General features: G+C 53.9%; 1 protein-coding gene across 1 annotated transcript in view; it reads right to left on the bottom strand.

The window, feature by feature from the left end:
• The window catches only part of MYO1D (myosin ID), a 71,235-nt gene extending 56,137 nt beyond the window's left edge, over window positions 1-15,098 (bottom strand). Inside the window, exon 1 of the mRNA XM_085211311.1 lies at window positions 14,876-15,098. Coding sequence (XP_085067437.1) covers window positions 14,876-14,970 — 95 coding nt within the window. The 5' untranslated portion in view covers window positions 14,971-15,098. The remainder of the gene's footprint in view (window positions 1-14,875) is intronic.
• Window positions 15,099-15,589: the final 491 nt, after the last annotated feature.

Raw genomic sequence — 15,589 nt, 5'->3', positions numbered from 1 at the left:
GCTGGAGGCGGTGACGAGCGCTGCCCCCAGGTCCACACTTGGTGCTCTTCAATACCTTCATCAGTGACACAGAGGATGGGATCGGTGCACCTCAGCTGCTGCAGGGAACGCGGAGCCGCGCGGTGCAGCCGGTAGGAGAGGAGGAAGGGAGGCCATGCAGAGGGACCAGGACGGGCTCCAGAACTGGGCACACGAGAGTGGGTGAGGTCCAACAGAGCCAAGTGCGGGGTGTTGTGCCGGGCCAACCTATCCCTGCCCACAGCACCGGGTTGGAAGCAGATGAACTTTAAGGTCCCCTCCAAGTGAAGGAGATTCCCTGAGGAGAGGTGCCCTGCGGGTTGGCAGATGTGCATCCAGCCAGCGTGGCTCTGAGTGACACTCCTGCTCACCTCCTGCTCCCTCATTTCCCAGCACTGAGGTGTCCCAGTGCTGTGATCCGAAGCTCCCAAGCCGCCCCTCACTGCTGATAAAGCCGCTTTTCATCCGCCGGCTGCGGCAGCCAAGAACAGCAGCGGCTGTTTTCCTACCGCATTGCTCTGCTCTGAGCCCTGCTTTGCTTTGCCCGAGGAGAACTCGTGAAATCTTAAGCAAACTTACGCAGCCCGAGGTGTGAGCAGCATTTGTGCTTGGTTCTGCTGCTAGGAGGGGTCACACAGCAGAGCAGAGGGGCTCATCGGGTCCCAACACCCACTCAGGGATTTTGTCATTGAAAGCCACGCACAGAGCGTTGAGAGGAAGAGCTGTCCTGCTCCGGGGAGCTGGCACTTCCAGGGTCAGACCCCATTTGTACACATCACCAAAACCCCATCCTGCTGCGCGGCGAGGCGAGGAGAAGGAGAACTGAACTTTCCACTTATTAACTTGGCATCTCAGAACCAGCCCTGCAGCCAAGGGGAAAGGTTGCAGCTGCATACGTGGGGACGTCCCACCTTCATGTCTAATTGCCACTGGGAAACATCACCCAAATCGGAGCTGAAGCAGAAATCTTCGCCACCAGAGAGCACTCACATTAAGGGCTTCTCCCACCTGACAAACACTGCAGTCAAAAATAAAACTGTTCTGACCAAGGAAATGATGCAACTTGAAATGCACTCAGTACAAATAAAGAAAAGAGTTAGCTGGCAAAGCTGGGAACCCATACTGCAAAACAACATCTGCAGAATGCAGACAGTTCAGCGAAGGCACCCTACCATGACACCAGACACCACCATCCACATTACGCGGGGAATTCTTCATTAATCGTTGACTTGGTTACTCCTCTGCCCTTCAGGTATTTATAAACAGTGATGAGATCCCCTCTCAGCCCTCTCTTCGCTGGGCAGAACAGCCCCAGGTCCCTCGGCCGTTCCCCAGACCGCTGCCATCTTTGAAGATGCAGACAATCCCTGCCTGCCTGGCACTGGGAGCCCAGCACTGAACACAGACGTGGCTTCCGCAGGGCAGAGCAGAGGAGAGATCATCTCCTTCTCCCTGCTGGCCACGCTCTACACGATGCACTCCAGGGCACCCTTGGCTATCCTGCCCACCAGGGCATGCTGCTGGCTCACGGGCGACCACTGGTCACCAGAACTCCCAGGTCCTTCTGCTACAAACCCCTCCCGACTTGGGTTACCCCCCCGTGACAGCTCTTTGCTATTTCCTACCACCCAACACATGTAACATTCTATTTCTGCAGGCTTTGACTCCATTCTCACAGCACGCGCAGGAAGATGTCAATTAAAACCTGTTTCACTAAGAGATGAAAGCGCACAGTCGAGGGTGGGCTGCTGAGGTTCTTGAAGCAGAGTGCTGGTGGTGAAACTGCATTTAGCTGGATTTAAATGCTGGTCAGACACGCGTGCCTTTCAGACGTGACACCAGGTCCGTCTACTGAGCGCTCACTGCTGCTTGAAGACTCGCTCAGGTAACCCTGACCAGATATCAGACAGGGAAGAATGCTTTCAGCTCCTTAAGAAAACCGTTCACAAACTGCATGACAGCCAGTCACCCTCATCAGAAGAGGGCTCAGACAAACAGGGCTTGTGTTGGCAGAAGCAGAGCTGAAATATTTTTACTGCAGCTGAAAAACAGACCAAGGAACTGCCCAGCGTTACCTCCTTGCTCTCAGAAAACAAACCCAGTCTGTTGCGATGCTCGCTGGGCATGTCTGCAATGTTTTCATCCAGAAAAACTGCAATTTAAGCTTATTTAATGGGCAGGTGAATTTTTTTTTCTTGCAGCTGTCCCGCATGGACTTGATTTTTACATGCTGCCAGCTTCACAAAATAGGAAATGCCATTCAGTGTGCATTCTGCACCACTCCTTTCCTGTCGGGAGGGAGCAGGGAGGGCAGGCTGAGGAATACTCCATTCATCTGCAGTCCTCACTTCCAGAAGCCTTCATCGTGACATTGCCATTGTTTGAAATAAAACAGTGCAGCAGGAGCTACGGTGCCACGTCGTCCTCAGCAAAGCCACGCTCAGGAAGACAGCTGTAAGCTGAGCAGACTCAGCCCCAGCACAGCTGATCCTCAGGTCACAGCTCTGCAAGTCACAGGGTTGGGTCAGGGGAAGGGGAAATGGAAGGTGGGTGCTGACCTGGCTGCAGTGAATGCTGAAGGAGGGCTGGGGCCACAGAACGCGGCTGAAACGGAATACTGAAATCCCTCTCCTTAAGTATGAAGTTAAAATACTGACCTTGCACTGAGAAACTGCCAAACCACTAAACACAGGAGTCACTGAGCCCTCGCTGCTGCGTGCGTCAGCGGGCGGGATGAGCTGTCTCTCCTGCAGCAGGGGAGTGCTGCCCTCTCCTCTTACAGCTAGAAGCAGAGCAGAAGGCACAAGCAGAGCTGAAGCAGATAACATGAGAAAGGGTTTTTGACCAGCTTCGGGCAGAACACAACGCCTGGGACTCCTTCTCCCATCCGCACCTGGGGAAGCTGCTGCTGAGCGCAGGCAGAGGAGAAGCTTGCTGCTGGTTTCTCTGCAGAGAGCACCAAAACTGCTTTCCATGTGAAAAGTTTGATTTAGACTGCATGAAATCCCAGTGCAATAATTACATGGCTCTGCTCTGAGCCCCGAGGCCGAATTATCCCAGGATTCTGTATCTAACCAGGAATGAGACACAGGGGCAGCAACACAACTGCGTGGTCCATAATCTCTGCCCAGCTGTCAAACAACAGCTCAACACTTCTTAAAGGATATTAAAGGAAAAAGGGGAGGGCAACAAGGTGAAAAAGAGAAAGCACAAACATCTGGTAGGTTCCTCCATCTGCTCCCATCACAGGTGACATCAACCACAGCTGTGCAGCGTCCTCCAAGAGAACCAACTTCACTGCATGAGAGCCTTAAAAGCACTGCGGAGCAGGGCAGGCTGATGCAGCCCCTCTACCTGCATTGGTAGGTGAGCACCATTGCCAGGGAGCACCAAACATGGTTGTGCAAAAAAAAAAGAGGAGGAAGGGAATGGACTCAGCCTGGCAACCATAGACTTGAAACTGGAAGGGCGGTGTCAGGGGAGCAGGATCTGGGCAGAACATCTCAGTGGAGGCAGCGAGGAGCAGTGAGAGGCATCGTGTAAATGATACGCACCAAATTCTGCCCTGCTTCAGCAGTGTGTGAGCTCTGCAATGCAGGCCTGTGGGAGCAGCGTCCATGCAAAGGCACTTCTAACAACCACCCTTCCTTCCGAGGGTGCAAACGGAACCATAAAGTCCTGCAACGCATCACAAAACGGCAGCGAAGCAAAGGCTGTGGGGGACACCTCAGCTCCCACTTGTTGCACAAGCTGAGGTGCCAAGGTACAATCAGAGCATTTCACAAGGACCTGCAGCCAGCCACGAGCTGCTGACACTCAGATGCTCCATTGTTCTGTTGCAAAGAGACATTCTGCATCTGTTAAAGCCGTGCCCGGGGATGCTGCTGGATGCTCCTGAATGCAGCATTGTGCAGGCACAGCACTCAGAACCCCCTGAGTCATCTGCACACTGCTGGGAGAGCACTGGGACAGCATGGGGCTCAGTGCCACCAACCCCACATGGAGGGGAGGGGAGTGGAGGGGAGGGAGGGGAAGGGAGGGAAGGGAAGGGAAGGGAAGGGAAGGGAAGGGAAGGGAAGGGAAGGGAAGGGAAGGGAAGGGAAGGGAAGGGAAGGAAGGGAAGGGAAGGGAAGGGAAGGGAAGGCACCAATACGTGGAGTGTTTCAAACATCCCGTGGATATGGCAGGGCTGGGCACAAGCCCGATAAGCAAATGGATTTTCCCTACAGTTCTGTATTTCACTTTACATTCTTTGAATAAAAAAACCATCTGAGAAGTAGGAGGGCTGTTATTTGTGCATCCATCACTCAAGGCAACATCAGGCAATGCCGGATGCCAGCTGCACTGAGTTGTTACACAGCCATATTCCAAAGGAAACATCAGCAATACGGAAAAGGACTCAAACAGTTGATTATTAAAACAGATTTATCCACCGCTCTGTTTTTTTGTTTGTTTGTTTGTTTTCAGTTATCACCAAAGAGCTTGCATTCACTTACATCTCAGATTGCTCCCCTTTTTCCTGCTCAGACAGCCGTGCTGGCAGGCAACTGGAATGTTATGGAAAGGAGAATTGCTCCGTGGCTGTAGCAGACAAACTGCAGCTTCCACCAGCAGCTTCAAGTCTTTGCTATCGCTGAATAAACTGCACAGCTTTCCAGACTGAGTTTGCTAGGAGCCTTAATCAATCTTTTTTTTAGAAATCAGCTTAATTAAGTGCTCAGAGCTACAATCCATCCTCCTCCAAATGCAGCGATGCTTTTCTTTCCCCCCTGTGAGCCATCAGCTGCTCAGCCCTTCCAGAACAGCAAGAAAACACAAAGGCAAGCCCTTCACATCAAGGGGCTTTTAATCCTTCAGCAATCACGCTCTGTCAAGCTCTTTAAACCTTTTAAATACATATATATGGAAACATCCACTGGGTGGACAAAACCCTTGCAAGGTTCTCTCTCTCTCCAGTGCAATAAGAGCACACACCTGTAGTGCTCGGATGCAATGGAAGCGGTTCTGATGGACCCACAGATAAAGAGGGGCTCAAGCACTTTGTTCACAGCACTTCCACGCAGTGCCAAGGAATTACTACAAAGCCTGACTGTGTCCAAAGGAGAGCGGGATATGTTTATGAAATGACTCTTTTTCCTCCTGAATATATTCAAGAGAGACTTACAGGAAAAGAAAGAAAGCTTAGTAATGTCCTGTTCGCATCATCGTCCTTTGAGAAAGGGAACAAAGAATTCGACACTTTGGATCTATGGCACTCTCTGGCCTTGCAGCTGGCATTGCCAGCTCTGGAAATAGCCCCATATATTGGGATATCAGACACTGAGATAAGCTGCTGCTAGAGAGCACAGGTCGTTAGTGCTGATAAGCAACCAGCATGAAACAAGGTCGGTGATTATTGCCATATCTTCACTTCTCTCAAAGTCCCATGTTACAGCAGATAAAGAACAGGTAATTACACATCATGCTGCTCTCTCGTGCCAGGAAGTTTAATCTTTGGAACCTGCTTGCTGGTGTAGCACTATTTCTGCCTGGTCTAAAGGAGTTCAGCTCAGCCCTCAAAATGCAGTGGATTGAGCAAACAGAACCCCTCAGATACAGGAGAAATCCTTGGGTGGGACGGAGAGAAGAGAGGAGAGGAAGAAGCCTGGAGGGAGAGGAGAGCACAGAGCGTGTCCCATCGCCTCTGGTGGGGGGACTCTTAGGATAAGCAAGTCCACCTCTTTTTAGTCCTTCTGCCCTACTGAGATTTCCTTGCCTTTATCTCCTGTGTCTTGACTGCATCTCCTTGGCTGCGTCCTTGAGCCTCCTGCACATCTTCCTGCACGCCTCCTGCAAAGGCTCTGCAACAGGGCTCTGTCTGCTCTGCCACAGATATCTGCAAGGCAATCTAACAGTCACCAACCAGCTTCACAGTGCACTGACAGCCGTTAATGCACAAACTGACACACAGCACGTTCAAAAGCTGCACAGAAGTGTACAACTCATTATTTAAACACCAGCTCCTTCCCCACTGCTCCGACTGCTTCGTAAACACATAATTACAGCATGCAGGCTAAGAAGGGCACGTGTGACGTGTTCACACCTACTCACCAGAGACAAGCAGAGTGTAACAAAACAAAAGTATCAACAAAAGTATCAGGAGGTGTTTTGTGAATGCTGCTGAATCCCACCAGCATGTTGGTCAAGCAGTGAAACCCAATTCCCAAATCATTGTGTTGGCCAAGCAGCGGAACCCTACCCCAAATCACCATTCCATGAGCCAAGCAGTGGAACCTATACCTAAATCACCTCCACGCTGCCAAGCACTGGTTACCATCCCCAAATCAGCACCGTGTTGGCCGAGCAGTGGAACCCATCCCCAAATCTCAGCTTGTTGGCTGACAATTGCTTAATGCTACCACGACTTCAAGCCTTTTCTTCCCAGTTTGCTGAAGATACCCCAGGAGCACACAAAGCACGCTGCTATTGGACAAATCCCTGCAACCCTTATAACAACCCGAAGAAATAATCTAAAAACTCACAAGAGACCAATTCCTCCTGTTCAGACTGAAAGGGCTGAGCAGATTGAAGAATGCTTGTTTCTGCATCACTATCCACCCAGTAACCCACATCAGCAGCCCTTCACAAGCCGCTGCCCATTCACAACAGCACTTTTATCACAGCCCCACAAACCCTGAGCAGCTTCACGGCCGCTTGCCTCCTCTCCCCATCATCACCAACTGCAGAACACACCACCCTCACACCCCAGCTGCCAGCAGCAGAGCAGCCATCCAGCTGGGCTTTGCTCCCCAGCCCAAGGCGTGCAGGCGCCCTGCACTGCTGCTTTACCCACCACTAAACCCCAGTGAGCACACAGGGAGCTCTGCTGGAGGGAGACAGACAGAGCTGGGCCACAAGAGCAGAGCGAGCAGCTGTGTGCGTGCATGGCATTAATGGGTAACCAGCCCGGCCTGCACACACAGCTCTGCAGCAGGACGGGGAGCAAAACGAGCTGCAGTGTGAGCAAAGGCAGCTCATTCGTGGCGGCCGTGGAGCCAGCAGGACTTCTGGCAGCCCCACCACTGTGGGATCAAGGTATTATTTCAGCCATTGACAGACTGCCCAGCGAGGCACCCAAACAAAAGTCTGTTTCAAAGACAAAAGTCTGACAGCACAACTCGCTGCCAGGAGGGGCTGCAGCCACAGGCACTGCTCCTCACAGCCCCATCCAACACAGCACAGCGGGGCACCAGGGGGCTCTGCAGGAAACCAGGGCAACAAACAGAGCCTTGAGGGAGCTGCAATACCTGCAGGCCAGGAGAGCTTCGAGCAGGGCGGGATGCATGCAGTGAGGGAATGCATGCAGGGAGGGGTGCATGCAGGGAGGGGTGCATGCAGGGAGGGGTGCATGCAGGGAGGGGTGCATGCAGCGAGGGGTGCATGCAGCGAGGGGTGCATGCAGCAGGGGGTGCATGCAGCAGGGGGTGCATGCAGTGAGGGGTGCATGCAGTGGGGGTGCATGCAGCGAGGGGTGCATGCAGTGAGGGGTGCATGCAGCGAGGGGTGCATGCAGCAGGGGTGCATGCAGCAGGGGGTGCATGCAGCGAGGGGTGCATGCAGTGGGGGTGCATGCAGCGAGGGGTGCATGCAGCGAGGGGTGCATGCAGTGAGATGCACTCTGCTGCTCTGACAGCACCCAGCTCCTGTTCGGCTCTGTCCCCACAGTCTGAGCACACAGGGAAAGGCCCAGCAGCAGCCAGCAAGGAGCTGCTCCCAGAGCACACTGCACTGCAGCACAGCTCCTCCACATTGCTTGAGAAATCCTGTGTCAGCAGCATGCATGGAACCCCCCTGGTGCAGCAATGTCCTCCTGCTCCCACTGAGCCGCTGCCCTGACCAGCAGCAGAGCACGAAGGCGATTTCCTTTCAGTGAGCAAGCACTTCAAATTCCGATTCTATCTAAGCTCCCTCCCACAAATATCAGTTGGTGTCAGGAGTCCCTGATGGAAGCGCAGCTAACAGAGGGCTGAAAGGGCATCGCAAGGAAAACCCACCAGGAACCACCCATCAGCTCCACACGTTGTTCCAGGCTGCCTCGACTTCCTTGAAGAGAAAAAAATAAGAGGAGGAGAAAGAGAGGGGGGGAAGGATGGGGGTCTGTGCTATAGAGGCACTGCCTGCACCTCTGCTGAGCAGGGTCCTGGGCAGTTGGTGTCCCCTCGGGAGAAGAGCCCAAGTGCAGAAGCAGAACTGCCCCCTGCATGTATCCAGCAGTGACCCCAGACTCCTCCAGAAATTTGAAAGTGGGTTTGGAATAACGGGCTCAGTATCACACCCCATCTCCAAACACATCCTCTAATTAAGTTTTCACAGAAGAAAGCACATCCGAGGGGGACGGTGCTGCCTGCCCACCACAGAGGCAATGTTACAGCCATCCATTGCTCTGCCTGGGGCGACCCAAGGGACAGCAGCACAGCCCGCACAGAGCTGGTGCAGAGCGGACAGCCAGGGCAGATCACAGAGCAGCACTCAGCGCGGCCGCTCGTGATTTATTGCATGGCTCTGACCAGAACCATTGTTTTGCTTAAAATACGTCCTCCCAGGGCGCAGCCATCTTCACTCTTAATAGAGAGGTTTTCAGCTTTCATCGCTATGGAGAAAAGTCTGCAAGTGAGTGCAGCACACCCTGAAGGCAAAGCAGGAGGGAGGAGAAGAGGAGATGTGGAGGGCTGAACGTGCCCAAGCCAGAACGCAGCGGTGCTCCACAGCTCAATAAAACCAATAAACCAAAAGCACCCGAGCTCCCAGCAGCGTCCCACCAGCAGGCACTGCTGTGTTGCCTTCCTACAGCAATCACGTGGGATGTGGCTGTTAGTGCTGCTGGCTTCCGTATCAAATGTCCCACTAAATAACCAGGCTGCTCGCTTATCTTCAATGCTTCGGGCTGAGCCAAGCCAATACAGCCACGTATGGAAGGTTGGGTGGGGTTGGGTTGGGTTGAGAAGGATCAGGTAAGGTTGAGTTGGGTAAGGTTGAGTTGGGGTTGTTGGTGATGGTTGTTTTATTTTGCCAACAAGCTTTCCCACGTTGCTTGTGGGAACAATGAGCCAAGTCTTTGGCAGTGGAGATGTACAACGTGTGCTTTGGTGCTGCACAGAGGATGTGCAAACAGGCTGGGAATTGCTAGTGGAGGTTTCTGACACATTAACAGGCAGGCTGGGATGGAAGGGATTCCAAAATAGGGTCTGGATGAAAGCAGACCATAACGCTGATCCCAAAGTGCCCGGGTTCTCCCAGGCCTGTCCCCATCCCAGCACCTCCTGGCCATAACAACCTGCTGATTTGCTCCATCCTGCAATTTACGTTGGTTTAATGGTAGACGTTAATGTAACCCTAGCAATTTTTTTCCTTTAATTTAGTCAAAGCCCTAAAAAACGCCCTCAAAGTTCACCAAATTTGCAGCACTTAGCCGATGTTAACTATTCCCAGATAGAGGACAATGAATTAAAACCAAAAGGGTTATGATGTCAAATGAGATGATCCCAAGGACCCACACGGCCACGGCCCAACTCAGCAGCTCCCATAGCTCTGCAATGAGCACAGGATTCAGGAGGGCACTGAGATCCACCCTTTGGACTGCTGGGTCTCCCCAACAACATCTGCTAACACCACGACCCTGTGCCGGCCACACGGCTGCCAAGTGCACACAGAGAGGTGACACACGCCGTGCTGGACGGACACCATCCACCACCAAAGCCTCCTTGGTTTCCGTGCTCCCAGCTCCATGCTGAGCCCCCACCTTGGGTTCTCCCCTTCAGAAAGAAGCAGCTGAGAAGTTTTGGGTAAAACACATCTCGGTTTGGACACTGAGCAGCCTCTCCCCGTGCCATGAGTCTCCAAAAATGTAAGCCCTTAATGGGAAACACATTTCCTATCAAGTGATTGCAAAAACGTCAGCAAAGCCTTTGCAATTAGCTCAGAACCATCCGACTTGCTGCTGTCACGCCTGGCTGCTGCAGCCCTACAGGGGCTCACACACACCGACCTTCCGTGGGCATCTCCTCGGGGGGCTTCGGCTCAGCGTAACGACGAGTGGGAATGAGCTGCCAGAGATGGGGGGTGGCTGGTGGAGGAATGGCTGCATCCCTGGCAGCCAGCACTGCCCGGAGAGCGAGCGGGGAGAACCAAAAGGAGAATCCCGTTTTGCTGGAGACATAAAAACTGCATTTAATGTGAAAAGGAGAAACGAAGATCCTCCTTTTCACGCACCGACGTTGTGTCCTCACCCCTCAGCACCGCTGGGAGCAAAACCCACACAGCAGCACGGCACAGACGCGGATCAGCAAAGGAAGCTCCTCGCTGCCCACAGAGTCACACATCTGCCCCTCGGTCTTATTTTAGAAAGTCTCCCTGGTAATTTGCCTGTGCTTTTGAAAAGCAAGTAATATGTTCTGAATTATAAGAGGTTACAGGGACATTTTTGTGGTAAATTTGGACTTTCATTTGCAAAAAGAAAAGAAAAAAAACAAAAACCAAGCCTTCAGAGCTACAGAAATCCGTTCGGAAATAACATTTTTTTGTCATTGCTAAGCACTTTTCAACAAAGCCCCACAGCTACTGTTCCAAGGAGCTGTTTACATCCCGAGCAAAGAATACTGAGGTATTTCTGTCCCTGCGAGCAAAGGGAGGAGCGGCACGGCTTCGTCTGCGTGTTGGGATGCAAAGAAAGGTGCGTGCTTCGCAGCATGCAGGCAGCATTTCTGAGCAATTCCGAGCATCTCAGCAGCAGCCCCAGCTCAGACAGCGCTGGGAAGGCTGCAGCCAACCCTCAGAGCACCCAGCTCCTGTGGGCACCGATCCCATCCGGAACCAGGAAACCACTGGGGCGGGTCAACACAACCATCAGCTGCTGCGGCGTGCCGACCCTCCGAGCGGGACAGCAATTGCGCAGCCATCAGTCAGGGAGCAGGCAGTGTCTGCTGACATTTACGTGGGCATGGAGCCATTGGAGCTGGAAGGCCATCCAGCCAGAAGGGTCAGCTCCAGCCCCTCGTGCTCCCTTTCGAAACTCCTCCGAGATGCAATCACAGCCCAGGCACCGAGGGACAAGCAGAGATGCAACAGCCAAGCAGCGGGATCTGCTGCAGGAAGGGAATTCAGGCCTTAGGACAGGAGGGGAAACGCTCAGGTAGCTTGAAGGCGTGCACAGGGCCGGTGCATTTATGGACAGGAGGAGCTAAGGGCTCCTCAAGGCGCCGCTGGGATTGCAGCTCAGATCTCCAGGCTGACCCTCAGCAGGTGCCGTGCAGAAGGCGATCAGTGCTGGCAGACCTCACGTGCCATCCCCAGGCACTGCACGGGCAGTTCTGCTTGCTGCTATCACAGGCTCTGCCCACTGGTGCTCGCTGAGCTGCACGGCCGCTGACGAAGATGAGCTGGAACCTGGCCAAGCCTGCACGGTGAGTTCTGATGGACAACTGGGGAAATCTTCATTCCAATCATTCCAAATTCTGACACAACTCCCTGAGAGCTGAGTCCTCCATCCCACACCACGCCGGCAGTTCAGACATTCAGATCTCATCGAGGAGGAAATTAAAACGGCTTAAAGGCACGAAGAGTTGTTCATTAAGCACAAATATTTATTACTAAGAGCACAGTGAAACCAGGATCCACGCAATATTCCCACTAAAAGACACTTCCTGCACTGCCCGGTGCAAAGCCAACCCGCCCCAGCACAGCTAACAAAAGATAAGAAACCCACAGCACGAAGTCAGCATCACACAGAAAGTGTCTGTTCACTTTAAAGTAAGATCAAGACCACAGCAGAGCAGAAAGTAAAATCCCACCACTCTTCCATAGACCCCCACACGACGGTGTGATGATGGGATGTCCTACCGGGGGCATCCAGAGGTAATATGGGAAGGGATTCCCTTCTTTAGGGGTTTTCCCATCAACCGCGGATCCCAAGAGGAGCTGAGCCACCAAACCCAGCACAGCCAGCCTGCCCCCCCCCGCCCACCAAGAACAAAGCCCAGCCATCAGCCACTCAAATGCAAACTGCTCACATGTGGCTGCCTATCGTAAGTTCTCTGCATTATTTTGATGACTAATAATTCATGCCAGCCATGCACTCAGAACAAAGGAATTCAAGGGCCGGATGACTTTTATTTACAATTAATTGTGTAACACCCAAGGGCTGCACGAGAGTCCCAAACTCGGCGAGCTGCGGGGCTGTGAATAAGCACTAAAACCAGGAATGTCTCAGAACCTCCAGGTGGATGCGTACAGAGCACCAGGCACAGCAGGTGGGGACGGGGCAGCAAATCCTCGCTGTGCCCGCAGCCCCACGCAGCCCCACGCAGCCCCACGCAGCCCCACGCAGCCCCACGCAGCCCCACGCAGCCCATCTCTCTTGCAGGCATCCCTTGGGAAATATCCCTGCGTGCCCCAGGTCTGCTGTGACTGCAGTTCCTCCCACATCTGGGCTCACTTGGGAACAACATCCAGCACAACCCATCTGGGTCAGCCTGTGACCCCGTGCCAAAATAGCTCCAGCACAGCACGGCATTCCTGGGCGCAGCACAGAGCCAACCAGCTCCAACAGCGGAGCACGGGGAGGCAACAGTTCCCCGTCCTATCGTGACAGGACCGACAACACCCCCACCCTGGTCACAGCGTGGGCTGTAATTTGGCTGGAACGTGATTTAAAACTGCTGTTAATCACCACCTCCAAGGCTGTAAGGCCGTAAGAACTCGGCGGTGCCGGGAACGCTCGTAAAGCAGAGCATGGGTCAGCGGGCCAAGGGCAGGCTTTGCTTCTGCACCCCAGGGACACCGAGCCAGGATCCTCACAGAGCAGCACCAACAGGACTGAAATTCTGCACAACACACGTAAGGATCCCAAATAAGAAGTTTGTTCTTATGCTCTTTTGGACAAAACTACAGCAGACGGCACTGCTGGGCGCATTCCTTCGAGTCCCAAATGAAAGCCTGCTGATCCTTTATTTATCTGATGATGATCCTTCTGTTTCATCGAGATTCCTATTACACATTAACCAAAGAATATAAACCCCAAGAACAGTCTGTTACCTACAAGTTTCCTGCTAAGAACAGCAACCTGCGTCACGGTTATCGTCTCCACAGAAAAGGGCAATTTCTGCTTAAACATCTCATTTTTAAAACCAAAAATCATCAGTAAACAACAGCAAAAAACAAGGTTTGGAAATATAAATACAGCAAGGAGAGACGTTTCAGGTTCTAGTTCAGAATTTGGAAGGCATACCGTGGAACAGCTCTGGTTGGAAGGGACCTTAAGTATCACAGAACCATGGGATCATGGCACGGTTGGGTTGGAAGGGATCTCAGAGATCACAGAACCAGGGAATCGTGGTATGGCTGGGATGGCAGGGATCACAGAACTGTGGAATTGTTGGGATGGGTTCAGCAGGGTTGGGTTGGGTAGGAAGGGACCTTCAGGATCATAGAATTAGGGAATCACGGCATGGTTGGGTTGGGAAGGACCTCAGAGGTCATAGAACCATGGAATTGCTGGGTTGAGTAGAGTTGGGCTAGAAGGGATCTTAAGGACCACAGAACCATGGAATCACGGCATGGTTGGGTTGGAAGGGACCTCACGACCCCCAGTCCCACCCCACACCATGGGCTGGCTGCCCCCCACTCACACTGCCCTGGCTCCCACCCATGGCTGTGGGCACCTCCAGGCATGGGGCACCACAACTTCTCTGTACCAGAGCCTCACCACCTTCTGAGTAAAGAATTTCCTCCTAAAACCTAACCTGAATTTCCCCTCTTTTAACTTACAGCCGTTCCCCCAGACCCATCGCTATCAGAACATGTAAAAAGTCCCTCAGAGCCCATACAGAACCCCCAGACCCCACTCAGAGCCCTCAGATCCCATTCACACCCCTTACAGTCCTACAGACCCCACTCAAAGCCCCTCAGCATCCCAACAGAGTCCCACAGACCCAATCATTGCACCTCAGAGTCCCTCAGACCCCACGCAGATCCCCTCAGACCCCACTCAGAGCCATTACAGCCCCTCAGACTCCACTCAGACCCCACTCGAAGCCCACTCAGAGCCCCCAGACTCCACTCAATGCTCCCTCAGATCCCATTCAGAGCCCCTTCGAGTCCTTAGAATCCCAGAGACTCTTCTCAGACCCCACTCAGAGCCCCTACAGTCCCACACACTCCACTCTGACCCTCCTCAGAGCCCCACAGACCCCGCTCAGAGCCATTACAGTCCCATCGACCCCACTCAGAGCCCCCAGACTCCACTCAAAGCCCTCAGATCCCACTCACACCCCTTACAGTCCCACAAATTCCTCTCAAAGCCCCTCAGCATCCCAACAGAGTCCCACAGACCCAATCGCTGCACCTCAGAGTCCCACAGACCCCACTCAGACCACTCTGACCCCACTCAAAACCCCTCGGAGCCACTACAGTCTCACTGACCCCACTCAGAACCCCAGACTCCACTCAACGCCCCTTACAGTCCCACACACTCCAATCAGAGCCTCTCAGATCCCACTCAAAGCCTTACAGTCCCACCGACCCCACTCAGAGCCCCTCAGCATCCCAACAGAGTCCCACACTGAGGCTGCACCTCAGAGCCCCCCACTCAGAGACCCCACTCAGAGCCACTACAGCCCCTCAGACCCCACTCAAAGCCCCTCAGAGTCCCACAGACCCCACTCACATCCCTTACCGTCCCACAGAGCCCCCTCAGAGCCCCACAAACTCCACTCAGAGTGCAGTCAGACCCCACTGGGAGCCCTCACACCCCACTCACACCCCTCTCACACCCCACTCACACCCCTTGCCGTCCCTCAGACCCCCCCCCCCGACCCCCGCTCACCGCAGCCGGAGGTTCCCCATGAACTCGGGCATGGTGACGGCGTCCAGCAGCACGAAGTCGGCCTTGCCGAACTCCAAGCTCTCCTGCTCCGCCATGGTTCCGGATGTATACGGGTGTACGTGTGTGTATGTGTGTGTATGTCTGTGTGTGAGCGGACGCCGGACTCCGAGCCGCCGCCGCACCCCGAAGGGCGGGGGGGGGGGGAGGGGGCGCGGCCCCGCCTCACCTCAGGTGGGCCCCCCCCCCTTACACCAGCGAGTGGTAGATGTGAGGCGAGAGCGGCCCCTGCCGGCCATAGAGGAGTGGTGGCTGCGAGGCGAGAGCGGCCCCTACCGGCGGCAAGCGGGTACGGCGGCCCCTGCCGGCAGAGCGCGGCACGGCGGCACTCAGGAGGACTCCGCCCACTGCGCTCCGCTTAATCAGAAAGACCCTAAAAGTCCGAAATTGTTACGGATGTCAAAAGCTGTAGAGCACAAAGCTGCTCCTGGGTCGCTGGGTCACCCAGGGGCAATTAGAGTATCAGTGTTAATTAGGGAACTCAGAGCAACCTCAGCAGCATTTTGGGGCAGAGGCGGTGGGTTTGGGGCGTGCAGGCACAAAGCACCGTGATTAATTAACTCCATCCCCCGACCCCGCAGCCCAGGGGGCAGCTCTGGGGCATCCCAGAGGCAGCACCTCGAGAGAACACCCTCAAATTCTGCCCGTTTTGGCATT

This window comes from Meleagris gallopavo, chromosome 29, assembly GCF_905368555.1.
Source record: "Meleagris gallopavo chromosome 29, MGAL_WU_HG_1.1, whole genome shotgun sequence".
Lineage (NCBI taxonomy): Eukaryota > Metazoa > Chordata > Aves > Galliformes > Phasianidae > Meleagris > Meleagris gallopavo.
Note: the sequence above shows the minus strand (reverse complement) of the source record. Positions and strands in the feature narration are given on the sequence as shown.